This window comes from Anopheles stephensi, chromosome 2, assembly GCF_013141755.1.
Source record: "Anopheles stephensi strain Indian chromosome 2, UCI_ANSTEP_V1.0, whole genome shotgun sequence".
Taxonomy (NCBI): Eukaryota; Metazoa; Arthropoda; class Insecta; order Diptera; family Culicidae; genus Anopheles; species Anopheles stephensi.
Window position 1 is genome coordinate 21658634 of NC_050202.1, and position 25806 is coordinate 21684439.

Consider the following 25806-nt stretch of genomic DNA (forward strand, 5'->3'; position numbering starts at 1 on the left):
ACCGAGTTGCTTTGCAATGCAAATGGCATTATTCGTTGGTTTTTACATGTATTTCCATTTTGATCGAGTATTTCCATTCCATCCGGATGTAGTTCGATGGCTTTTGCGAATGCGACAAAATAAAGTAAAACTAAAATGAATGGGCATGTAAGAATTAATGCACAATCTAAAATCATTAAAATATCTTTCTCGTTTTGGATAAATTCTTACTAACCAATATTATCTTTGCAAAAAGTCTAAGCCATTTTAAACAGAGTTAGGTAAGAAAATTTGCATTCATCATGCTAGTAAGGCAGACGGCGAAAATATGTCATAAGCAAATCAGTAGCAATCAGGATCAGGAAGATCGATGTAGGCGCTATCTCACTATCCGTAGTGCTTATAAAGGAAGGACCACTCACGAATAGGGTAAATGACGCACAGGCAAAAGATTGGAAAATAATCATGATGATGATGCGCGATCAAGTTACGCCCGACACTGTAGGTGTATGTTCTTTTCCTTTTTGGTTCTTTGTCTTTAGTATATAAGACAGGATTTTTGTTGATAAACTCACTTGCATTTTAAACCTTGATCATACGAGTGTCGAGCCGCAGGAGTTTTCCTTCTTAGGTTTCTTCTTCTTCTTTATAGGCGCTTCAACCTCAAGAGGTCTCGGCCTGCTATTTTTGGCTTTCTGTGAATTGAACTAGCGAGGTAGTCAGCCCTGCGCACAGGGAGACGGCTTTGGTGGGATTTGAATCCCGGTCCTGCCGAGTGAAGGCCGGCGCCGTTATCACCTCAACCAGAGTTCATCTTAGGGGTATCCTTCTTAGGTTTTGCCCAACAAATTCGTAACGAGTTCACCGTGGAACACTCGGATGGACGCTCAAGAAAAAAAGCCTTCAGTCCATCTCGTGCGACAAAGGTCCACCGTTAGTAACTGGTCCTGCTTAATCCAGGAAGATGTCTAACGTTTGATTCGAGAAGGGGATGTAACGTTATAACCGGCGCAAAGATTTAGGGTTGACCAATCTTCACGTGGTCAATCCGTTGGCGGGATCAACTTCGTTAACCCGTAACTTTACAAAGGCTGCCATATGATTTTCGAAACAAATGTCCCACCGCATCCACATGAAATGCAAGCATAATTTTACTTACTATCATTTATATATTTTAAATAAGTTAAAGGCAGGAAAATAGCTATCCAAAATTTAAAAATAAACATTCATTACACGTACATACGTAAAAGAAAAAAGTTCTATTAGATTCTACGCGATTGCAGTATTGTCAATTGAAGCAAATCATATCTGTCGAAATAGATTTGAATGGAATAAAAATAATCAAACGAAATAACAATACGTAAAGACAAACCAAAAAGGCCTTCAAATCGCAAAGTGACTAGGTAAACCCTGTAAAATCGTATACTAACAAGCCCGTTGGACGAGTGTTGTCTCTTTTCTTGGTAGATCAGGATGCTACCTGCTCGCTGGATGCTCTCCTGTTACCCAATGTTCCCAATCAAACCAGTTTAGGAGGATTTCTTGCTAGCCGGCGGCATCCAATCCAGCGAGAGAGGGAAGGAGAATCGATTCTATCTCGCTTTTTCATTCGATCGCTTTCCCCTCTTCGATAAGAACGCATACTAATAAGCCCGTGGGACGAGTGTTGCTTATTCGCTTGGGAGATCGGGACGCTACCTGCTCGTTGGATGCTCTCCTGTTACTCAAACTCCCCAAGCGGACCAGTTTAGGAGGATTTCTCGCTAGCCGGCGGCATCCAATCCAGCGAGTGAAGGAAGGAGAATCGATTCTGTCTCGCTTCTTCATGCGATCCCTTTCCCCTCTTCGATAAGAACGCATACTAACAAGCCCGTCGGACGAGCGTCCCGATCTTCGCTTGGTAGATCGGGATGCTACCTGCTCGCTGGATGCTCTCCTGTTACCCAAGCTTCCCAAGCGGACCAGTTTAGGAGGATTTCTCGCTAGCCGGCGGCATCCAATCCAGCGAGTGAGGGAAGGAGAATGGATTCTGTCTCGCTTCTTCATGCGATCCCTTTCCCCTCTTCGATAAGAACGCATACTAACAAGCCCGTCGGACGAGCGTCCCGATCTTCGCTTGGTAGATCAGGAAGCTACCTGCTCGCTGGATGCTCTCCTGTTACCCAAGCTTCCCAAGCGGACCAGTTTAGGAGGATTTCTCGCTAGCCGGCGGCATCCAATCCGGCGAGTGAGGGAAGGAGAATCGATTCTGTCTCGCTTCTTCATGCGATCCCTTTCCCCTCTTCGATAAGAACGCATACTAACAAGTTCGTTGGACGAGTGTTGCTTATTCGCTTAGGAGATCGGGATGCTGCCTGCTCGTTGGATGCTCTCCTGTTACTCAAACTCCCCAAGCGGACCAATTTAGGAGGATTTCTCGCTAGCCGGCGGCATCCAATCCAGCGAGTGAAGGAAGAAGGAAAATCGATTCTGTCTCGCTTTAATGCGATCGCTTTCCCCTCTTCGATAAGAACGCATACTAACAAGCCCGTTGGACGAGTGTTGCTTATTCGCTTGGTAGATCGGGATGCTACCTGCTCGCTGGATGCTCTCCTGTTACCCAAACTCCCTAATCGGACCAGTTTAGGAGGATTTCTCGCTAGCCGGCGGCATCCAATCCAGCGAGTGAGGGAAGGAGAATGGATTCTGTCTCGCTTCTTCATGCGATCCCTTTCCCCTCTTCGATAAGAACGCATACTAACAAGCCCGTCGGACGAGCGTCCCGATCTTCGCTTGGTAGATCGGGATGCTACCTGCTCGCTGGATGCTCTCCTGTTACCCAAGCTTCCCAAGCGGACCAGTTTAGGAGGATTTCTCGCTAGCCACCGCCATCCAATCCAGCGAGTGAGGGAAGGAGAATCGATTCTGTCTCGCTTCTTCATGCGATCCCTTTCCCCTCTTCGATAAGAACGCATACTAACAAACCCGTTGGACGAGTGTTGCTTATTCGCTTGGTAGATCGGGTCACTACCTGTTCGCTGGATGCTCTCCTGTTACCCAAACTCCCTGATCGGACCAGTTTAGGAGGATTTCTCGCTAGCCGGCGGCATCCAATCCGGCGAGTGAGGGAAGGAGAATCGATTCTGTCTCGCTTCTTCATGCGATCCCTTTCCCCTCTTCGATAAGAACGCATACTAACAAGCCCGTCGGACGAGCGTCCCGATCTTCGCTTGGTAGATCAGGAAGCTACCTGCTCGCTGGATGCTCTCCTGTTACCCAAACTCCCTGATCGGACCAGTTTAGGAGGATTTCTCGCTAGCCGGCGGCATCCAATCCAGCGAGTGAGGGAAGGAGAATGGATTCTGTCTCGCTTCTTCATGCGATCCCTTTCCCCTCTTCGATAAGAACGCATACTAACAAGCCCGTCGGACGAGCGTCCCGATCTTCGCTTGGTAGATCAGGAAGCTACCTGCTCGCTGGATGCTCTCCTGTTACCCAAACTCCCTAATCGGACCAGTTTAGGAGGATTTCTCGCTAGCCGGCGGCATCCAATCCGGCGAGTGAGGGAAGGAGAATCGATTCTGTCTCGCTTCTTCATGCGATCCCTTTCCCCTCTTCGATAAGAACGCATACTAACAAGCCCGTCGGACGAGCGTCCCGATCTTCGCTTGGTAGATCGGGATGCTACCTGCTCGCTGGATGCTCTCCTGTTACCCAAGCTTCCCAAGCGGACCAGTTTAGGAGGATTTCTCGCTAGCCGGCGGCATCCAATCCAGCGAGTGAGGGAAGGAGAATGGATTCTGTCTCGCTTCTTCATGCGATCCCTTTCCCCTCTTCGATAAGAACGCATACTAACAAGCCCGTCGGACGAGCGTCCCGATCTTCGCTTGGTAGATCAGGAAGCTACCTGCTCGCTGGATGCTCTCCTGTTACTCAAACTCCTCAAGTGGACCAGTTTAGGAGGAATTCTTGCTAGCCGGCGGCATCCAATCCAGCGAGTGAGGGAAGGAGAATCGATTCTGTCTCGCTTCTTCATGCGATCCCTTTCCCCTCTTCGATAAGAACGCATACTAACAAGCCCGTCGGACGAGCGTCCCGATCTTCGCTTGGTAGATCGGGATGCTACCTGCTCGCTGGATGCTCTCCTGTTACCCAAACTCCCCAAGCGGACCAGTTTAGGAGGAATTCTCGCTAGCCACCGCCATCCAATCCAGCGAGTGAGGGAAGGAGAATGGATTCTGTCTCGCTTTTTCATGCGATCGCTTTCCCCTCTTCGATAAGAACGCATACTAACAAGCCCGTCGGACGAGTGTTGCCTCTTCGCTTGGTAGATCGGGTCACTACCTGTTCGCTGGATGCTCTCCTGTTACCCAAACTCCCTAATCGGACCAGTTTAGGAGGATTTCTCGCTAGCCGGCGGCATCCAATCCGGCGAGTGAGGGAAGGAGAATGGATTCTGTCTCGCTTTTTCATGCGATCGCTTTCCCCTCTTCGATAAGAACGCATACTAACAAGCCCGTCGGACGAGTGTTGCCTCTTCGCTTGGTAGATCGGGTCACTACCTGTTCGCTGGATGCTCTCCTGTTACCCAAACTCCCTAATCGGACCAGTTTAGGAGGATTTCTCGCTAGCCGGCGGCATCCAATCCAGCGAGAGAGGGAAGGAGAATCGATTCTGTCTCGCTTCTTCATGCGATCCCTTTCCCCTCTTCGATAAGAACGCATACTAACAAGCCCGTCGGACGAGCGTCCCGATCTTCGCTTGGTAGATCGGGATGCTACCTGCTCGCTGGATGCTCTCCTGTTACCCAAGCTTCCCAAGCGGACCAGTTTAGGAGGATTTCTCGCTAGCCGGCGGCATCCAATCCGGCGAGTGAGGGAAGGAGAATGGATTCTGTCTCGCTTTTTCATGCGATCGCTTTCCCCTCTTCGACAAGAACGCATACTAACAAGCTCGTTGCACGAGTGTTGCCTCTTCGTTTGGTAGATCGGGACGCTACCTGCTCGTTGGATGCTTTCCTGTTACCCAAACTCCCCAAGCGGACCAGTTTAGGAGGATTTCTCGCTAGCCGGCGGCATCCAATCCAGCGAGTGAAGGAAGGAGAATCGATTCTGTCTCGCTTCTTCATGCGATCGCTTTCCCCTCTCCGATAAGAACGCATACTAACAAGCCCGTCGGACGAGTGATGTCTCTTTTCTTGGTAGATCTGGATGCTGCCTCCTCGCTGTATGCTCTCCTGTTACCCAAGCTCCCCAAGCGGACAAAGCCAGAAGGAATTCTCGCTAGCCGGCGGCATCCAATCCAGCGAGAGAGGGAAGGAGAATGGATTCTGTCTCGCTTCTTCATGCGATCCCTTTCCCCTCTTCGATAAGAACGCATACTAACAAGCCCGTCGGACGAGCGTCCCGATCTTCGCTTGGTAGATCAGGAAGCTACCTGCTCGCTGGATGCTCTCCTGTTACTCAAACTCCTCAAGTGGACCAGTTTAGGAGGAATTCTTGCTAGCCGGCGGCATCCAATCCAGCGAGTGAGGGAAGGAGAATCGATTCTGTCTCGCTTCTTCATGCGATCCCTTTCCCCTCTTCGATAAGAACGCATACTAACAAGCCCGTCGGACGAGCGTCCCGATCTTCGCTTGGTAGATCAGGATGCTACCTGCTCGCTGGATGCTCTCCTGTTACTCAAACTCCTCAAGTGGACCAGTTTAGGAGGAATTCTTGCTAGCCGGCGGCATCCAATCCAGCGAGTGAAGGAAGGAGAATCGATTCTGTCTCGCTTCTTCATGCGATCGCTTTCCCCTCTCCGATAAGAACGCATACTAACAAGCCCGTCGGACGAGTGATGTCTCTTTTCTTGGTAGATCTGGATGCTGCCTCCTCGCTGTATGCTCTCCTGTTACCCAAGCTCCCCAAGCGGACAAAGCCAGAAGGAATTCTCGCTAGCCGGCGGCATCCAATCCAGCGAGAGAGGGAAGGAGAATGGATTCTGTCTCGCTTCTTCATGCGATCCCTTTCCCCTCTTCGATAAGAACGCATACTAACAAGCCCGTCGGACGAGCGTCCCGATCTTCGCTTGGTAGATCAGGAAGCTACCTGCTCGCTGGATGCTCTCCTGTTACTCAAACTCCTCAAGTGGACCAGTTTAGGAGGAATTCTTGCTAGCCGGCGGCATCCAATCCAGCGAGTGAGGGAAGGAGAATCGATTCTGTCTCGCTTCTTCATGCGATCCCTTTCCCCTCTTCGATAAGAACGCATACTAACAAGCCCGTCGGACGAGCGTCCCGATCTTCGCTTGGTAGATCGGGATGCTACCTGCTCGCTGGATGCTCTCCTGTTACCCAAACTCCCCAAGCGGACCAGTTTAGGAGGAATTCTCGCTAGCCACCGCCATCCAATCCAGCGAGAGAGGGAAGGAGAATGGATTCTGTCTCGCTTCTTCATGCGATCCCTTTCCCCTCTTCGATAAGAACGCATACTAACAAGCCCGTCGGACGAGCGTCCCGATCTTCGCTTGGTAGATCGGGATGCTACCTGCTCGCTGGATGCTCTCCTGTTACCCAAACTCCCCAAGCGGACCAGTTTAGGAGGAATTCTCGCTAGCCACCGCCATCCAATCCAGCGAGTGAGGGAAGGAGAATGGATTCTGTCTCGCTTTTTCATGCGATCGCTTTCCCCTCTTCGATAAGAACGCATACTAACAAGCCCGTCGGACGAGTGTTGCCTCTTCGTTTGGTAGATCGGGACGCTACCTGCTCGTTGGATGCTTTCCTGTTACCCAAACTCCCCAAGCGGACCAGTTTAGGAGGATTTCTCGCTAGCCGGCGGCATCCAATCCAGCGAGTGAAGGAAGGAGAATCGATTCTGTCTCGCTTCTTCATGCGATCGCTTTCCCCTCTCCGATAAGAACGCATACTAACAAGCCCGTCGGACGAGTGATGTCTCTTTTCTTGGTAGATCTGGATGCTGCCTCCTCGCTGTATGCTCTCCTGTTACCCAAGCTCCCCAAGCGGACAAAGCCAGAAGGAATTCTCGCTAGCCGGCGGCATCCAATCCAGCGAGAGAGGGAAGGAGAATCGATTCTGTCTCGCTTCTTCATGCGATCACTTTCCCCTCTTCGATAAGAACGCATACTAACAAGCCCGTCGGACGAGTGTTGCCTCTTCGCTTGGTAGATCGGGACGCTACCTGCTCGTTGGATGCTCTCCTGTTACCCAGGCTCCCCAAGCGGACAAAGCCAGAAGGATTTCTCGCTAGCCGGCGGCATCCAATCCAGCGAGTGAGGGAAGGAGAATCGATTCTGTCTCGCTTTTTCATTCGATCGCTTTCCCCTCGATGATAACAACGCATACTAACAAGCTCGTTGGACGAGTGTTGCTTATTCGCTTGGTAGATTCGGACGCTACATGCTCGCTGGATGCTCTCCTGTTACCCAAACTCCCTAATCGGACCAATTTAGGAGGATTTCTCGCTAGCCGGCATTCAGCGAGTGGAGGTGGAACATTTCTTTCTCACCTACAAAAAAGCACACACACACACACCCATACAAACAAGTTATTTTGTAAATTAAGTGTTTTTCTTGTCCATTACGGGGTTTTTCTTTATTTTTCACCTTATGTTATTATCATGTTTGCATTTAAATTGATTAGGTTTTTTTTTCAAATGTAAGTAAACGTTGTTGCATTATGTTGTCTCATTAAAGTCTGGGTCTCCCCCGCTCTCTTCCTTTCGCCTCTTCACAATTCATCATCATTCTGGCATTCGGTGGCTAAAATTGTCTCCCGTTTTACTAAAACGGCTGCTTTTCATGTGAGTTGGTTGGTTGGTTGGTTGATTGGTTTTTCATCTTCATGTTTTCTGTGCTTCTTTATGTTTTGCGTTTCGTTTTCGTTTACGTCTGACTTTTTACTTGTTTCTTTCATTTTGATCGCATTTGTTCGTTCTTCTAGCTATTTTTACACACAAATTTTCTATTGTTTCGTGAGTGTGTTTTTTTCTTACTTTTTCGTACTACTTTCGTTTCGTACTACCCTTTGTCAAAGCTTGATTTACTAATTTTAGGACGAGTTTCAAACGATTTGTTTCTTCTTATTTCTTTCCCCAAGTGAGTGGGAAACACAATTTCAAGGTGGATCTTGATCGACACCTGTGCCAAAAAACCCGTGAAGCAAATCGGCTAATGCAATTTAATTCTCGTAATACTTTCAAGTGACTGCAACATTGTTTGAGGTGCCTCCCCTTTTTCCGGTTTTTTTTAAATTCTGGTCCTTTTCGCTCTATCTGCTCACTTCACCACAGACGTGATTTGTCTCGCATTCAAAAATTCCAACGATTCCAGCAGTCAGCCTGTTACTTTACAAACTTTTCCGCCAACTTTTCCAACTGTTCGTTTCCCAGATTCGCCCCTTGTTCCTTATACAACTTTGAGTATAATTTTTTATTAGCGCCAATTTTCAGGCTTCCCGTATCACTCTCTCTCTCTATTACCGTTCTATTTTGTGTGATTTGAAAATAGAAATTATTTGTAGAAAAATAGAATGTTTAAAAAAATCCCTTCACAAGTTTTTCACACCATTCCTTCGCCATTCGCCATTCAAACTGCTCACTCTTTTCTGTTTGTTTCTATTATGTTTTACTATCGTAATCACCTTTTTGTTTGCTTCCTCCTTTTTCTGTTTCGGTTGATGATTCATGTAAATATGTTTCTTCTTCTGTTTTTTTTTTGCTACTGTCTCGACCTTTTCTCCATTTTCTATTGCAAGTTTAGCCAAATGAGATGTGCCTTCTTTATTAAACGTTTCTTTTTCATCACTGTTTTGTTTCTGTTTTTGTTTTTTTCTTCTTCCTATGTCCTTGATTTGCTACTTTTTTGGTCGGTTTTGCTTAACTTGTAATGGTTTGTGTAGGAAATAAGGGTTTTTTCCTGTTCACTTCATTGTTCACCTTTGTATCACTTGCTTCTTTTCCTTTTCCTTCTCTTTTTCTCTCTCTTTTTGTTTCTTTTTTTTAAGGTTGAGTTTTATGTTTTGTTACTAATTTTCAAACACAAATGTAACTTCCAACTATTTTTTCCTTATTTTCTCTGCTATTTCCATTTAATCACAATTGACACGTCCAGAATAATTGTGTGTGATAAACCAACTAACGTAACAAAAAAAAATCACTCACACTCAAACACCCACTCCAGGCACCAGCTGTCAGCATCTGATTCCACTCTCAAATCACTTATCAACAACACACAGGAACGAACAACCTTCTCATCGTCCGGGGAAAATCTAATCCACGCGCGCTGGCTGCTGGAATATCGATCGATCGTGTGTTCCACTCGTTTTGCATCCCGGAAAAAAACAAATAAGACCACCGGAACCTCCCGACACACATAAACACACATACACGCACACGCACAATCATGACGCATTAAATCACTACAGGCTACATCGGTAGTGGTAGTAATATTATTATCCTCGTACTCCAAACAGAAGGCCCGAATAAGATTTGCCCCGTAATAGTAACGATCCCTTGTTTTTTTTCCGTTCTCACCTTGATAATCTCGTGTTTGCGTATCAGTATCAGCACCAACTATTGATTCGTTTTGCATGTCTCGTTTCTGGTTAAATTAATCAAAATGTTTTAATCTGGTTCGTCCGTTTTTTTTTGTTCTACCCTTTTACTTATCTTTCTTCTATCTTGGTTTTGAAATATCACAATTTTTTTTAGCTGACTTTTCCACCTTTTACCTTCTGCTAATAATACTTTTATAACTTTTGTTTCAAAACGTTTAAATTATTAAATTAAATTAGTATCCATTTTTTTGTTCCTTTTTTGCAAATAAATCAGTGAGAGCAATCAGTCAAGTGGAGGTGATGATTGTGGTGAAGCCTGTATGCGGAAGAGATACTTAACAAAAGAATTGAAGATGTATAAATTATTATCACTTTCCTTTGTGTGCAATGCCTTGTCTCACACGGCGACTATTCCGATCACGTTAAATTTATCGCTAGCCTATCTCGTTTGCGAAAGCTATACCGTGTTAGGGGGTTTATTTGGTTCGCTAATTCGATCGTGTATTAGCAAAAGTAACAGAAGCGATCACCTTCCACAAAAGGACGATCGTACGTTTTTTTCGCCTCTCGTTATGACACTGTTAGAGGGCACGTTTCCCAAATAATATAACAAGTGTCTCCATGTTTAAAAAAAAAACTTCGATTGCTGTTTTAAACATGTGTACACTCGGTATATGACATGGCCGACACTCCGTAACGTTGCCTGACTTGGTTCTACTTGTTTCGACTTTATGCTATCGATCTACCCCGATCTCACTACTCAATTCGATTAATCTACCATACACTATGCGACATCAATACGATTCGCTGGTTCGCTGCGGCTACAATCAAGCACAACACTACACGACGACGACGGTGATGATGAGAATGATTATGATAAACATGGCAACGACGACGACGACGATAACGACGTGTAACAGTGAGAGCTATATGCACGTGTAATGGACGAGTAGAGCCGTGACTGCGCTTAAAACTATTTCGCACCGTGTATGTGTTTAATGAGGCGATAAGTATTTGGCTTCTAAATGCAAACGGTTTGCCGATTTTCTACTGCACGATATGAAATATGGATTTTATAAATGTGTGTTTTAAGTGAGGTTCGAGTATATTAAAAAAGGAAAATGAATAAATAAAGGTAAGAGTAATAGAAAACAAAAAAGGAGTATGTTAAAGATGAGAAAATGACACAACAAAGGTGACCAGATGATGAATATAATATAAAAACAGAAAAATATTTTAAACGAAAAAAAAGCATCACGAGATAAAACCAACTGCCAACAATCAAGCAAGAATAAAGAATAAAGTATAGAAAACTAAAACAACAATTTACTGAAACAGTTAAGTGTTTTATTTAATAGTTTTTTTAAGACTTTTTTTGCTTGTTTTTTTTTTCTTTGCATTTTTCGTGCTTCCTACCGTGCTTCTTACCGCACTCACACAATTTTATCTCTTTCATCCTCACGTTATCCATCGATCTGTTCGGGGCTTTTTGCTTCCCTCTCTTCCTCTTTTTCGCGCGCATATCGCAGTATTCAACGTATTATCTAGTAATTTTACCTCGTTTGTATATATCTCTTACAGCCTACAAAGTGTATAAAGTAATTATTCTGTAGTTGTTTTTTTTTCTATCTCTCCCCTTCTCCATTTCGTCTATTTCCTTTTTCATTTTCTTTCTTCGCTCCTTCCTTGTATGTGTGTGTGTATTTGTGTTGTGTTAATTTTTTGTTTAGATTTTTTGTGTTTTTTTTAATCTTTTTTCCTTCGCTTAATCTGCTTCCCACTTTCATGTTTTCTGTTCCAATTTTTCTTTAGCGTATAGTTTCGATCACTTTTGCATTGTTTGTTTTGTTTTTTTTTTGGGTTTTATCTTTTTTTCTTACGACAGTTAAACATAATATTTCACTGTTCTAGCTTTCGGCGATATTAGAACAAATTTGCGAAACCGATGCAATTTAAAATTATTATCCAACCGAGGCTTATTGTTGGGTCGCTCGCCTATCCTTCTCTCGTTGTCCCGCTCGCTCGCTCTCTCTCTCTCTCTCTCTCTGCTTCTATATCATCCCACCAAACGGCAGCGATGAGAAAAATCTAATAAGAATCTTCCATTGCACAACAGAACGAAAGGGGGAAAAAATCGAGGAAACCCACACCGACTCATAATGGGTGCAATCGTTATTAAGTGCTGAAATAAATCACTTCCTTTTTGTTTGCTTTAAACTATATAATAATCCGTTTTCTTGTAGCTGTGGCTTCACAAAAATAATGCTCGATTTGAGCCTTTAGGGGTTTTTTTTCCACCGATAAAGTACTTGCATGTAACGCATCGTTTTAACACAGTACATGGTATTTCATATAAAATCTGCTTCTAATACAAAAAAACGTAGGAATTGCATTGAGTTTGCTGCTCGTTTTCTATCTCTCTCTCTCTCTCTCTTTCTCTCTCTCCCTCTCTTCCCCTTTATCCTGCTCCACACCGTCATGTTTTCACTCGCATACAGCCACCATTCAGCATCACATACACCGATTCACGCTTATCGCACACATCACATTAGTCAAATCACTTATCAAAAAAAAAAAGGATAGAAAAAAATTCACTGCACATTTGAAAGATGCCACTAGGAAAAAAGTTAGTTTAGAAAAAAAAATACAAAAATAACATATAAAACTTTTCATAAGCATTGTGTTGCGAAGAAACAACACAAAACAATAGAAGAAAAAACATGAAAATAAAGTAAAATAAAACGATAAAGAATATAAGAAAACAGAAAACATAAGGGAGATCATTTTGGAGTTTAAAACGAAGCAGTGAAACAAGACAAGTTCACATTTTCGTTACAAGAAGTTCACCGAGTACCTTAGGCGCTAGGCACACAAGATGCACAAAAACACCGACAAAGCTACATCCGTCATCGTATCGCACATCCAATGCGTCCGAGGGTTCGATCATTTCGATTGATCAACCCCCGATACACGCAAGGAAAGGCGCAAACACGATGTGTCTTATTGTTTATAGGCGGTTTTATGTGTTCGTTTATGCTTTGTGTCCTGTTGCTTTTTTACATGTCCGGCTAGCAAGTGTTTTTGTCACACACACACACATACATAACATCGTTCCATATTTTGAATTGGTTCTATTGGCAGTAGTTGTTGTTTTGTTTGTTTCTTCTGCTTCACTTTCTTCTCTCGCAGCCACGCCATATTGTGTTGTTTTGCGTAGATTAGATAGTTCAGTTTAAACTACTGTTTAGCGTTATGGTATCGTTAGAACCTAATGCTGTGACCGAACTCCTCGATGGGCAGTATCACTTCACTTCCAACAACTTGTAACAGCTGCACTCCTGTGGACAGATTCTGTAGCTTTTGTTTTGCTATCGTTTTGTTTCGTACGGTGCAGTTTTGCATTTTCTACCGCTTTTCCGCACTCGGTTGATGCACTTTCATGTTTGTTTTGTTTTCTATCAGCAATCGTTACGATGGTTCCATGTTCGGGTTCAAATTTTCTGATCTGCGTTTCAACACACATACGAAGGAAACGAAGGGTGGTAGCCTAATAACTAGTAGTTAGATCACATACACAGTTTTAAAAAGGATGTTTAGAAGGGGGGGGGGGGCGAGGGGGACGCTTTGGGACCAGCGTCCGAATCGAAATTCAGCGCCGAAGAGGGGTGGTTAGTTAGATCGCACTTATCACACGCGCACGCACAAGCTCACTTATCCGGTTGTTTTGCACATCCTTCTTACATCACACGCATCACATTTCACACCCTTTCTCGCTCTCACATTCTGTTAATTGATTTACGATTTTTCAACTTTTCGATTCCTGTTTGGGTTTTCAGTGTTCACCATTTTGTTTAGCAACTGTTTTATAATGTTTGGGTGAAAAAAGGGAAATAAATGTATTGTTTTGCAGTTTTACTTCTTTTCTCTTCTCCTGTTTTGATGTTTTTTTGATTATTCTCATCTCGCTTCTGTTCGTGTACCTTTTTTCTTCTCCAAAAACCAAGTGTCACAGTGTTTGAGTCCTTATACAGCTATCACGATCATTCCACACCACTCTTGCATTCCTATCGCACTTATTGCACGCACGCACATTCACGCACACACACACACACACACACACACACAGCTTAATCCGGTTACCGGTGTTGTTGTGTTGCATAAAGGAGAAGTCTGTCTTTACAAAAAAATATAAAACTAAAGCCTTAACCTTAAAATCGCGTGTTGATTAGATTTTTGTTTGTTTCCTGTTGTTTTGTATATTTCGACTAAAATACGAATGATGCTTTCATCCCAAATCCCCTCACCACACGTGCAAGTGTGAGTGTGAATCAGTTTCATCAGCACGAGCTCAGTGGGTTTGTCCTATTGATTTTAAGGATCATGTAGCATATTTTATGAGTTTTTTCTGTTTTTTTGTTCATTGTTTAAATGTTAAATGATTTCCTTATTTTTCTCTTATTCATCTCCTCTTCTCTTCGTCGCATCTCGCTCTCTCTCTCTCTATCGTGTTAGCTAAATCTAATATCACTCTCGCTTCCGTACGCTTGCTTCACAAATCTCAGACATACCATGCAGTCGCACATTTCGTAAACGATTTTGCTCTTCCGAAAGCTCATGCACGCTTCTCGGTGTAGTTTTGTTCAGCTGTTAATCGTGTGTGTTTTCCAATCTTACGCTACTAGTAAAAAAAGGAAATCCGCCATCCCTCTTAACGGGGAGCTCTAATCATTCATCTGAATACGATCCGGGCGCACGCACATGCACGCAAACGAGGATCAACCCCCCCGCTTTCAAATGTCCCTTCCGTAAGACAAAACGAAACGAAAAAACAAGGGCAGGAGTTGTATTGGTTATCACGACGCTGGCGGTAGGGGGTAGCTAGTTATTTTCCGACCTTCCAAAAAACGCAAGGGCAGTATTGATAGAAATTCGCTGGAAACCCTCTCTTTTTTAACATCCTAACGAGCTTTTTTTTTTTTTAAATTCTTTCCCCAGCCAGGCCCATTCATGGGACGGGGATTGAATGAACCAACAAGAACAAAAAAAACCAGTCGATGGGATAAAAAGGAAATGATGTTCTAGTGTGATAAAACTAGCTTAATAAGACTGTTTTGAAGGAAATTAAACTAAACGCTATCATACGCTAGGGAACCATCCAAACGTACGCAGACCGAGACCAACCGTGTTCCCGAGCGGTGCCTCGTGCCCGTCACTATCCTCTCTGAGCAATCGAATCACGTAGCCAGCTGTGTGAAATTCGTGAATCAAAAAGCCATCGGTACAGCACGAAAGTACCCAGGAACATTGGCATGAGCTGCGGACTGCGTGTGGAGTTGGTTGGACTGTTCGGGTTAGTTTATCGCCGATGAGCTGCCACCACTGCTGCTGCTGTTGCTGCTGGTTCGGGTGCGCCGCACCGGCGACGCAAATCAATCCCAACCATTCTCCTTGATCATGTGCGCCAGTTCGATGATATACTTGCCCTCCTTATACTTCTGGCTCGATTCGAACGCATGCTCCTAAAGGCGCAGAACATGGGATGTGATTAGATGTTGTGATGCATTGGGGGCTTGTCCCACCACACTTACATATTTCCATCCGAGCGGTGTTCGGCAGCATTCACAGTATATGTCGGCCACGGCATGTAGGCCTGTCAGTAGGACGCGTTCCTCGGCTTGCCCACACGCTACGTTAACCCTGCAAAGGAGGCGAAGATATGTTAGGGACATCGAATCGCGTCGGGAACCAGGCTCCAAATAGTACATACACCGAGTTGAACAGATACGCCCGTCCCTGGCTGCCCTGGAACGATTTCGATATAAGCTCATCGTGACTAGCTAGGTGTGCCCGGCAGTGGACACAGGAGTACGTTCGATTCGTCGGCGGCAGGTAGGCTTGGAACGTTTTCACCATTGTGCCACTTCCGGACGACGAAGAGGACGCCGATGATGATTGCCCGTTCGCGTGCCCTCCGTTGGCCGCCTCCTGCAAAGAAGCGCAACAATGGACGCAGGAATGTGAGGTTAGTTTTCTAGAATACCTCCCATCCAAATGAAACAACTACAAAGGGAGAAAGAACATGCGACGTACAACTGCTACTATTCATGCTACACCTAAAAAGCTACCGGGCAATGGTACTAAGATATCGGTAATGAACTGCCTGTACCTGGGTAGGACCGTTTTCTTGATTGGATTCCAGGCCGGCAACGGTAGGGTACACCGGTACGGACGCAAAACTGGGATCGACAATCGCAAAACGGGGAGGACAACGCTTGTCGCGCACCCGATGTCAATCTTCGGTTTTCGGTAGTAGCTTGATGATTTGCTAGTGTTCCACCACCACCACCACCACCTCAACAATAACCACCAACTTCCCCGATGATCCTCCTTGAGAAGGTCCGATGGAGTTGTGCGTTGAAGTTTAGAAACACCGCATGAATGGAAAATGGTTAGTGATGAAGCAGTCTCTCCATATTAGCTAGATGAGGAGTTATGCATGGTGTTAGGAATGGTCACACGTTTCAGGGCTTTTAATGAAGTTCTGAGGGGCTAGACAAAACAGCATCACTACCTGAAATAGTAGATCGAACAGGAACGTTATTCGCATTCGTCTCCTGCCGTGAGAAGCTGCTGGCAGGATAGAACCGGGATGGATGAAGGTTTGTCGGCACCAACCAAGGATTCGACCAGGAGATCTTCGCCCGTGTCTTTAGGAACGGTAAATGTTTGCTTGAGCGTTGCTAGAGTTTTCGCCTTAAAATTATACACCACTCCTCCGTCGAACAACTACCGGTCACTGTGCTAGCTGATGCACGCTGAGGTTACGAATCCTTCCCTAGGCAACACAATGCACACTACGATCAACAGACAGATCATACAGACATTGGTAGTAGTAGCGTTGCGGTACACTCGCTCCAATGTCACCCTTCTGCGATAGTATTTAGGCTCCTCCGGCTTTTCCGAGTTTGTTGGTTTGGTTTTACTTGTTCCTTCTTCTAGCCCCAAAAACACACAGACGACACCTGGGGTTGACGGTAGTAGTTGGATTGAGCGCAAATGTAAAATATTTTCCTCCTCTGTCGCTTAGTCCACTTCAATCGACGACTGTTGTATGGCTGCTGTTACTGTGCTGTGCTGGCTCTCTGCTTGTAGTACGCGGAAAAACGTACGCTCTAGCCTGTCTTTTCTCTGCCTGTCTCTGTCCGTACTATTGTACCATTTGGAAATCTGTAAGTGAAAGGAGAGAGCAGAAACATATTTTAGAAGTGAGTTTGTGTTGGCAGTAAGGATTACTATTGACGCACTCGGAAGGCGCTATTACATCACATTTCGAAAACCGTACAATGTTATTGTAACGCCAACAACAAACACTGGCCTAGCTAGTGGACATCGATTGCCTCGACCATTCGGTAAACAATGTCTGTCCGGTTTTTGCCTGTGTCCATCGTACGGCAATTCAAAGCAATCAATTCCAAACATCACCATCAACACTCAATGATAAGGCATAAATCGCGTTCGCATCATTATGGGCATGGTTCTCTTCATTAAGCTTCAATTACTACAACGAACACACAAATGGCACATTCATTGACTGTCACACTACAGCGTTCAATGCTCGTCAAGGACACGGTAGACCTTTAATCCTTTTTTTTTTCTTTTACTTAGCCTTCTCCCGTGCTGCGGCTGCTATATTTCATCTCCCTTTCAACCCGCTAAAGGACACAGGCAAAAACGGAACTCCCGGGAATTCCTTCCCCGCAGTCAGGTGAAAGTGGTGGGAAAGTTTTTCATCCCGCACATTCGCACTCGGACGACAGGGATTTATGTAGGACAGACCGATCGCCGCCGCCGTCGTGTGCTGAATTCGGTGTACGGCTGTATGTCAAGGTTTTATTTACTTGCAGACACTTTCGTACGCTTAAATCACGTTACATAATCATGGGATGAGTGTGGTAACTTCGGCCGAGTGAATGTCATGGAGATGGAGGAGAGTGGTGAAAGAATTTGCTGGAAGCGACTTATCATACGAATCGAAAGGGCGAGAAGAGCGCTCTTTGGAGTGGAATTAATGAAAGTGATTCTCTTGCGATTGAGTGTGGATTTTAAATGCATAAAGCTCCAACTAAATATTATTAACAGCTTAGTAACTCTCGAGTGTATAGAACTATACAAATAAAGGGTAATAGCTTCCTGGAACAGGTGCCAACAAGCTGGACATCTTATCTTGTATTGTTGGAACTACAGGAATTGCCCATCAATTTGTCTATTTGTTAGCTCAAGTATCAGGTTTCCCCGAATACCCAAGCTTCGGGGTATACAGATAGACATCGTTATCGTTCTACCCGGATTGGATGGGTTGAGACAAACGCGTACCTCAGATAGCTCTTAGAATTAAAAGCTAATGAACCTAGACAATCCTGGGTGGCCTAGACGATTGCGGCGCCAATTTTCACACGACAGGACTGGTGTTCAAATCCCATCTGGGCTATTCCACCATTGTGAGGACTGCTTATCCAACATTGCGGTATCAATAAGTCTAGAAATCAGAAATGGCAGGCATGAGCTATGAGATCGTTAGACCATGGAACACAATTCTAGAACTGCAATAACACAAGCAGTTTTACTGATTCTACTGATCTACTGAATTCTACTGATGAATTGTGGGATAATGATGATCACTGTCAGTTTCTATTGAAGATCTAGTACATAATATTCGTAACATATAATAGTTTATTGCAATCTATGACTCCCAACTCAGAAGAGTAACATTATACGATATTCTGCTTTTATGATGCAGACTCATCAATCGCAGAAAAAAAGCAACAACTCAACCATATCCAGACTTCTCGCCACTTGCTTCACCGTCCAGAGACGAACTGCACGGGCAAAAGAAGAATGAATTTCTAATTCTTCCCACATCCATTGCTTCGAAGCAGGAACCGTGGTACTCCACGGGGTTCATCAAACTTGCCACCATGACGTAGTAATCGTGCTGATACATAACTGTTCTGCCAGAGCTGACTGTCGTCCATTTGTGGCTCCTACTGTGGGAAGCTTTAGCCGTAGCCTCTCTGGACCACGATCGCACAAATTGCTACGCAATAAATCTGTAACATTGTAGCTGCAAGTGTACTTGACTGCACCAAAAAACAACAACAGCCCAATAAAAATATACGTCATTGACATGAGCACAGAAAGCGAACATAAACATGGATCAGTTCTTAATCTACGCACGAGGTAACGAGGAAACGGTTGAAGCCGACCGGAAGCGATATCCCATCCCTTGTGCGAAAATGGGGTTATTTAAGTCGTCGCCGGCAGTGCGACGCAACATTGACGCAGCACAACAAGCTAGAAGGGTTATCCTCGGGGCGCATCGAGCGATCTACTTCGCCGATCTTCCCCCGTCTACGACACAATATCAAACGGCGATAATCAGCAACAACACACTGCCCACCCTTCCTTACAGTGTGTTACTTTCACCGCATCACAACAAAACAACAACAAAACCCACAACGACAACGGCGACGCAAACGGGGAACACCACCACCATCATCATCAACATCAGCTGCGCCATCGTGTTCGCATGGCAGCTGCTGCCTTTCGCGAACTCTCACACACGGCCTGCGCTGCGGTCGGTGGTCCCACACGCCACAGCCAACGCTACTCAACCCCTCCCCGCCCGATTTATCTTACTACGAGCCCGCGAAGCACTCAAGCTAACCCGCTACGAAATTACGTATTAAGCTCAAAAGTCGAGCCTCGCGCAGAAGGCCTGACACAATTTTCCTATACCCACCGGACGACCTACCTCGGTACGAGACCCACACTACACTCGCACACACCCTCTCTCTTTCTCTCTCTAAGCTGTCGGATGCAAGAAGCTAGAAAAGCAGAAAGACACCAACAGCAACAAAAAAAAAAACTTGCCCCTCAAACGTGAGCGCTTCAAGATCCGTTTGGAGTCTGCGGCGCGGCGACTGGTTTACCTCCGATCGCTGATTCGGAGCACAACAAAAAAAAAAACCTCGCCAGTCGCTTTGTACGGCAACACACACCGAAAACATAGTTGGACACCTCTTCACCAGCAGCAAGACACCGTTCTCTTTCTCGGCAAGTCTAATGCCCAGCCAAAGGGGGCTGATGTGTGTAGATCGCCACCAACCAACAAACGTGCTCAAGATCACCAGTTTTGCTCAACGCACAAACCACCCAGCCAGGTGAAGAGACTTCTTCCCAAGCATGGTAGGACCTAAAACGCTGCCCACTGGCCCCAGCTAAACCCTCCACCACCCAGAGTAGCCCCGAACCGAACGGAAACCTCTTGTTCGCAAAATGGGAGATCATCCCCACCGGTGAGCTGGTGGTGCTTTTCCTGGAGCACGATCGGGGCGCGATCTTGGGAAACGGGGGGTGGGTGGGTTGCTGTGGCGAAACTACCTCAGCTTAGGAAGGCACAAAAGAACTTACTCTGCACAGTTTCTCTCCAACTTTTCGCTTCGTATCGCACGGCGGCTCTCGCTCTGTTTTTCCCGTTTCGACGAGAATTTTGCCACAGTCCAAGAAATGTCTGCTGGAGGCTTGCTTGCTTGGGGCAAACTGTACACTACACACCACCACTGTGCGGCGCGCGATCTTCACCGAACTCTGAGCCGGAGGAGTACCGGGCACCGGATATTGACCCCGAAAAAGAGTAATAAGGGCACTCAACTTCCCGCACACCCGCGAGGTTCTGGGCTAACTTTGCGCACCGAAACGCACCCACTATCGGGAATGGCTGCAAGTAGAACACTGTGGCGGCGAAACTGGACGTCGCTAGGTAACGCTGAACACCATCGACAATGCACACAACTTCGGTGGATTCACGCTTTTGGCAACACTTTAAGACCATCGTCCACCGTTCAGGGGCGTGGGGGGTTCTAGAACGCGTGGAAGACTTTCCAGGTTATTAACACCCTGGTTCAGCTGCAACACCTTTCCAGAGCACGGCAGTGAGCGATCTTTCGCAAAGCACACTTCACCAAACTTTCGGCAGCATTCAAAAACACACGCGGTTCACACGTACTCCATATCCGTACCTCTGCTTGCCTGGCAGCGGAAGTTCAGCCGACCGCAACGCAATAAAAGACGCGAAACAGCTGTCTCGCGGATAGAAGACACGGACGCACTCACACACACACAGGCACTCGAGGTTAAAGAAAAGCTCCAGCAAGAAATGCAAAACAAGACGTCGAGAACTAGCCGCGAAACTCAAAACGGAAATGGAGGTTCTTCTCTAACTCTTGCTATTGCTCCTTGCACGTAGAAGGTTTTTGGTTCAGTTCTAGTTCTTGTCCGAGGGCCACGCAATAAGGGAACGCTTTCCGTACGGTGTTGCGTACTACTTCATACGGCAACGGTTGTAACTGATATGGTAGCAGAACGGTACGCTTCAACCATCGGAACCACCATACACGTTCGTTCGCTCGACGGCGTTTCTGTGTTTGCGTCCGTCCGTTCGTTGTCTCCCGGGGCCCTGCTGAACGCTGCCTTCTCTTACTGCTGCTGGTGCTGCTGCAAACAAAAACATCACCAATACACAGCACCAACGGTGGCCGACCACGACCACGATCAACAATGAACGGCACCCCCCCCCCCCCCAACATAGGGGGGTTTGTAAGTGTGGAGGAACTTACAGCGCAGCATCAAGCTGAGTTTGTTGGGGAGCCAACACAAACTGCTCGCCACACTGTAAATGACCGCAACCGGTAAGGGTGTGTATGTGTGTGTGTGTGCGCGTCCGTCGGTGCATTCACACAACAACGCAACGCAACACCATCCTGCGAGTGCGAGTCGCGGTTTTGTTTGTATATTCCGCGATGTCCGCGGCGCTTGAATCGAACAGTCGCACAGTGGGCGTAACGGGAAAAATGGGGAAGAAATTTCAACATGATCTGAGAGTTTTTTGGGTAAAGATAGGACGTAGAAATATTTCTATTGTTCAAATAATTTGGGCAAAATGTACTTTACATTATCTATCCTAACTAGTACAAAGTGTGTAAGCCTCCATTCAAGCGCAAACCAGTTGTGAATTATCCTAAGAGTTCTGATGTAGTACCAAATATGATAATCTTATTCATACCACATAGCCCAATAGGGCTTTGGAAGAATAGTGGAATATCAGTCCTGTTGAATGAAAAATAGACTCTTTTCTTTTTTAATCAGAGGATCTACAACATCAAGAGGTCCTAGCCTGCCAATTCCATTGACTTCATTTTACCAGTCACAGGATAGTCACTGACGCTACCGACTGTAAGCACGGGACTGGGACTGCCCACGAAAAACCGACTCTGCCGACTATAGAACTTATCCACTTTGCTTATAGTGCTTAATTAATTAATCTTACCATTCAGCCTTCAGTCACCTAGACAATGCTTTAGTAGACCTGATATCCATCATCAATTTTAATAATTCAGCTACGAGTATAATGAGGTCAAGGAAGCCAAAAAAGGCAAGACAAGACCTCTTAGCTAAAAAAAGCTTCGTGCTAAAAAAAGGAAGAGATCTTTCTCATATGACCATCATAACAAGTCGTGGAAGCACCAAATCAAACAGATGATCATCATCCAAAATTTTCTCAAATAAGTTTTCCCCATCAAACATCCCATAGTGCAGAGTAGACCGCTCGTTCTGCCACCTTTTATCCAACACAGCTACACACCATACCACCCAACAGCATGTGGGGCTAATGTTGGTGTAGGAGACACAGAGCGCGAACAGCGAGACAAGATTGGTTGTTTGGGTTCGACCACTTACCCGTCCCTTGCCGCAAATGCTCCTGAAGGGTGGCCCTCCCCCAACCAACCCCCCTCCACCCACATGCTCTACATGCAAAAAGCCACACAAAGAGAGATACACACCACCGCCAGGAGAGATCGTTCTACCCCGTTCGGTACCACCACACATCACTGGCGCCGTCTTACGTCCCGTGTCTGGCTTGGTCTGTTAGTTGCTGCTCCCCTTTACTTTTCAACAAAGCTTCTCCCGCATGGGAAGCGTTCTGCGCCAAACTCGCGAGTAGAAGCCCGAGCAATGTACAGGCGGTGTATGAAATAAACACTGTAAAGGGCATAGATCCCGGCGGTTGGTTGGTAAGGCTTAAGCCAGTGTACTTAAGGGTAGTTAAACAAGGATTGCTTGGAAGATGTTTACCTACGAAGCGGTAAGATCATCTACCTCCACAGGGGTGATCCTGTGATCCAGTGTGATCGTACTTGAAGGAAGGTCTTTCTCCTCACAGAACCACGGTTTGTCTGAGCAAGGACAGGTGTCTCGATTAATGAACTACACCGGAAAGCGAAATGGGACAGCCCGGTGCATCACGCTACCCCACTTAGTGCGAGCAGCACAGTATCAACAAAGCGGACATCCCCCACCAATCTGGCAGACATGGTCCGACATTGGTTTGACGTTTCGCCGACCTGCCCTTGTTATCATCTGGGCTGAGTGCACAGAGTCCCGCTGGGAAAGATTATTTACGCTTCCCTGCTGCCGCCACTGCTGTTTGCCATTTTACGTCGTAAAAACACAGCATTTTGGAGCAAACAGGAAGAAGTCCTCCCCATACCGCTCTTTGTAGTATCCTTATCGCCCTACCTTAAGCCGATTACGAGTAACAGTCGACTAAGCCTATCGCGTAACTTGGGACCTAAGCAATTGCTTTGTTTGTCTTTCTACATTTCACCACCTCCAGCTGCATCCACCTCCGACACCAGCCTTCCAGGAAAGGCGTCCGCTTATTTGGGGTCATCTCTCATCGAACGCAACCGTTTTGTTTACATCCGACGAACAGTGGAAAGACGCGGCCCACGCGTAATGTCGCGCACATGCAGCTGATAACGGGGGGATGAAGATCGGGTGGAATACCCAACGCAACATCGCGTGTACACACGCGCCTGTTTGACCAACATCACACCAACAGCACCAACACCAACATCATTACCCACGGGTCGGGTCAATGACGATTGCGTTCGGCCTCCCTTGATGAGTTGTTGCCCTTCTTTTGGTGCCCTCCCCCGGAGTCGCGGGTCGAACAACCAGCTGCGTGTGTCGCCGTCGCGATCTGCCGGGTCCGTATGGCCCTGTTCCGCAACATATGTTTGGCGCGTTGTCTTGTTATGGTTTGTGTTTTCTTTTTTTTTTCACTTGCCGCTCTTTCTGTCTCTCTGCCTTCCTCCACTAGAGTCTGCGGTCTGCGGCAGATGGGGATGATTGAAGACGCGTTGGCCTTGACTTGATAGCGCGAATGAACACACGCGAAGGAGGCTGCACCATGTTCGTTCGTACCGGTGATCTTGTACTGAATGCCTACAGATCGAGCCCACCAGCGTAGACAGACCACCTTTAAAGGAGGATGATCGTAGTTGGATTTTTTTTTTTTGTACAGAATAATCTTTTCTACGTATTAAAGTAGTTTTGTGTACTAACATTATTAATCGTTTCAACGCAAAACATACGACGTACGCTTTTCGGTACGGCACACTCATTTGCATTACAAAACAAATTAACCTTGGGTTGTTTTTTGTCCTTCAGCAGTCATGCGCTTCGGTGTTTTGTTACAAATTTGCGTTTTCTATTAATTCGTTGTGTTTGTTTGTTTTAAAAATTAGCGCAATTTCCATTTTTCAATGCGTGCAATCGCAAAATGGCGCATCGAAACACAAACAAACGCACAATCGCATTAATTAAAGAGGGGCTCGACCAATCGAACTAACTAGACGCTGAATTTTACTCGATTTACCCGACACACTAACCTTAAAACTAAAGCCGGAACACACATTCGCACAGTTGCCAGATAAGTAGGACAACAGGTGGGCAATAAAACAATAATGCAAGGATCATTAAGGCGCGTTTGAATGATGAATGGATTTTTTAGTATCGCTGAGATATTTCTTTGTTTTCACGATAACAAACCGTAGAAGCTTTCTTGTCGAAAAAAAAATGCAAAATTTAATGAGAACATCGATTGAAGTAATGAAAAAAGTATAATCAGAACGCGTTTCAAAGAAAAAGAAAATGGTACAAACTAATGTGAAAACTGGTAAAAATTGGAAAATAAGACAAACATGAAAAGACTTAGGAAAAGAAAAGAAATAGAAAAGAAGGACAAGAAAAGAAAAGAATAGAAATAAGGAAAAGATCAAAAACAAGTGAGAGAAAATAGTAGGAGAAGAAATAGTTGAATACTATTAATAAAAAAATAGAAGGAAAAGGAAAAAGAAAAGGAAAAGAAAAAGGAACAGGAAAAGGAAAAGGAAAAGGAAAAGGAAAAGGAAAAGGAAAAGGAAAAGGAAAAGGAAAAGGAAAAGGAAAAGGAAAAGGGAAAGGAAAAGGAAAAGGAAAAGGAAAAGGAAAAGGAAAAGGAAAAGGAAAAGGACAAGGAAAAGGAAAAGGAAAAGGAAAAGGAAAAGGAAAAGGAAAAAGGAAAAGGAAAAGGAAAAGGAAAAGGAAAAGGAAAAGGAAAAGGAAAAGGAAAAGGAAAAGGAAAAGCAAAAGGAAAAGGAAAAGGAAAAGGAAAAGGAAAAAGGAAAAGGAAAAGGAAAAGGAAAAGGAAAAGGAAAAGGAAAAGGAAAAGGAAAAGGAAAAGGAAAAGGAAAAGGAAAAGGAAAAGGAAAAGGAAAAGGAAAAGGAAAAGGAAAAGGAAAAGGAAAAGGAAAAAGGAAAAAAACAACTAAAACAGTAAAATAACAAACAAACAAAACATTATTAAAGAGAAATATTTGTCTCCGTTAGCTTCTCTGTTTCACTTCTTACATTTGAATTTGTTAGGATTCAATATTTGTTAAAAACTGTTTACAAGATTAATATTTTTTTACCATATCGCGTTCCCAATAAATTTACAACAACCTGCGATAACATAATCCCATTGATAACGGCCATACAATCGCTTCTGACGCGTCACCCAGTCTCCCTTGGTAGCTTGACAGGGCAAATTTTCACACTTCCTCAAGGTGAGAACGAAACAGCAGCAGCAAAAAAAAAGATTAAACAAAACAAATTGCGCCATCCCCCACGAACCATGTCGCATCGGTGTTATGGGATTTACTCCAACATTGGCGGGGTAAAAAAGCGGAAAAAGAAACAACCCCTTACAACAACACGAGTGTGTGTATTTTCGTACCGTTTTGTTTACCAAACAAAACGCTTGTACGGTTTCGCGATTTGTGTGTTATTTTGGTACATACGGTGCCAATATGGGTTGAGCGGTTGAGCTTGGCCCTCTATGTGTGTGTGAGTGTATGCATGTGTGG

The 25806-nt window shown here is 45.3% G+C and overlaps 1 protein-coding gene across 10 annotated transcripts in view; it reads right to left on the minus strand.

Moving 5' to 3' along the window:
• Window positions 1-7943: 7943 nt before the first annotated feature.
• The window catches only part of LOC118504922 (protein yippee-like CG15309), a 99856-nt gene continuing 81993 nt past the window's right edge, over window positions 7944-25806 (minus strand). For 5 of the 10 annotated variants that reach the window (XM_036039997.1, XM_036040003.1, XM_036040001.1 and 2 more), the window contains 4 exons: window positions 16089-16744; window positions 15285-15502; window positions 15106-15214; window positions 8669-15036 (listed from right to left, as the gene is read on the minus strand). In XM_036039997.1, the coding sequence (XP_035895890.1) occupies window positions 14947-15036; window positions 15106-15214; window positions 15285-15502; window positions 16089-16124 (453 nt within the window). In that variant the 5' untranslated portion in view covers window positions 16125-16744 and the 3' untranslated portion in view covers window positions 8669-14946. Of the gene's footprint in view, window positions 15037-15105; window positions 15215-15284; window positions 15503-15683; window positions 15996-16088; window positions 16745-19987; window positions 21007-22708; window positions 22728-25806 lie in introns of those variants that run through there. The other 5 variants (XM_036040005.1, XM_036040004.1, XM_036040002.1 and 2 more) reach the window with 5 other exon arrangements.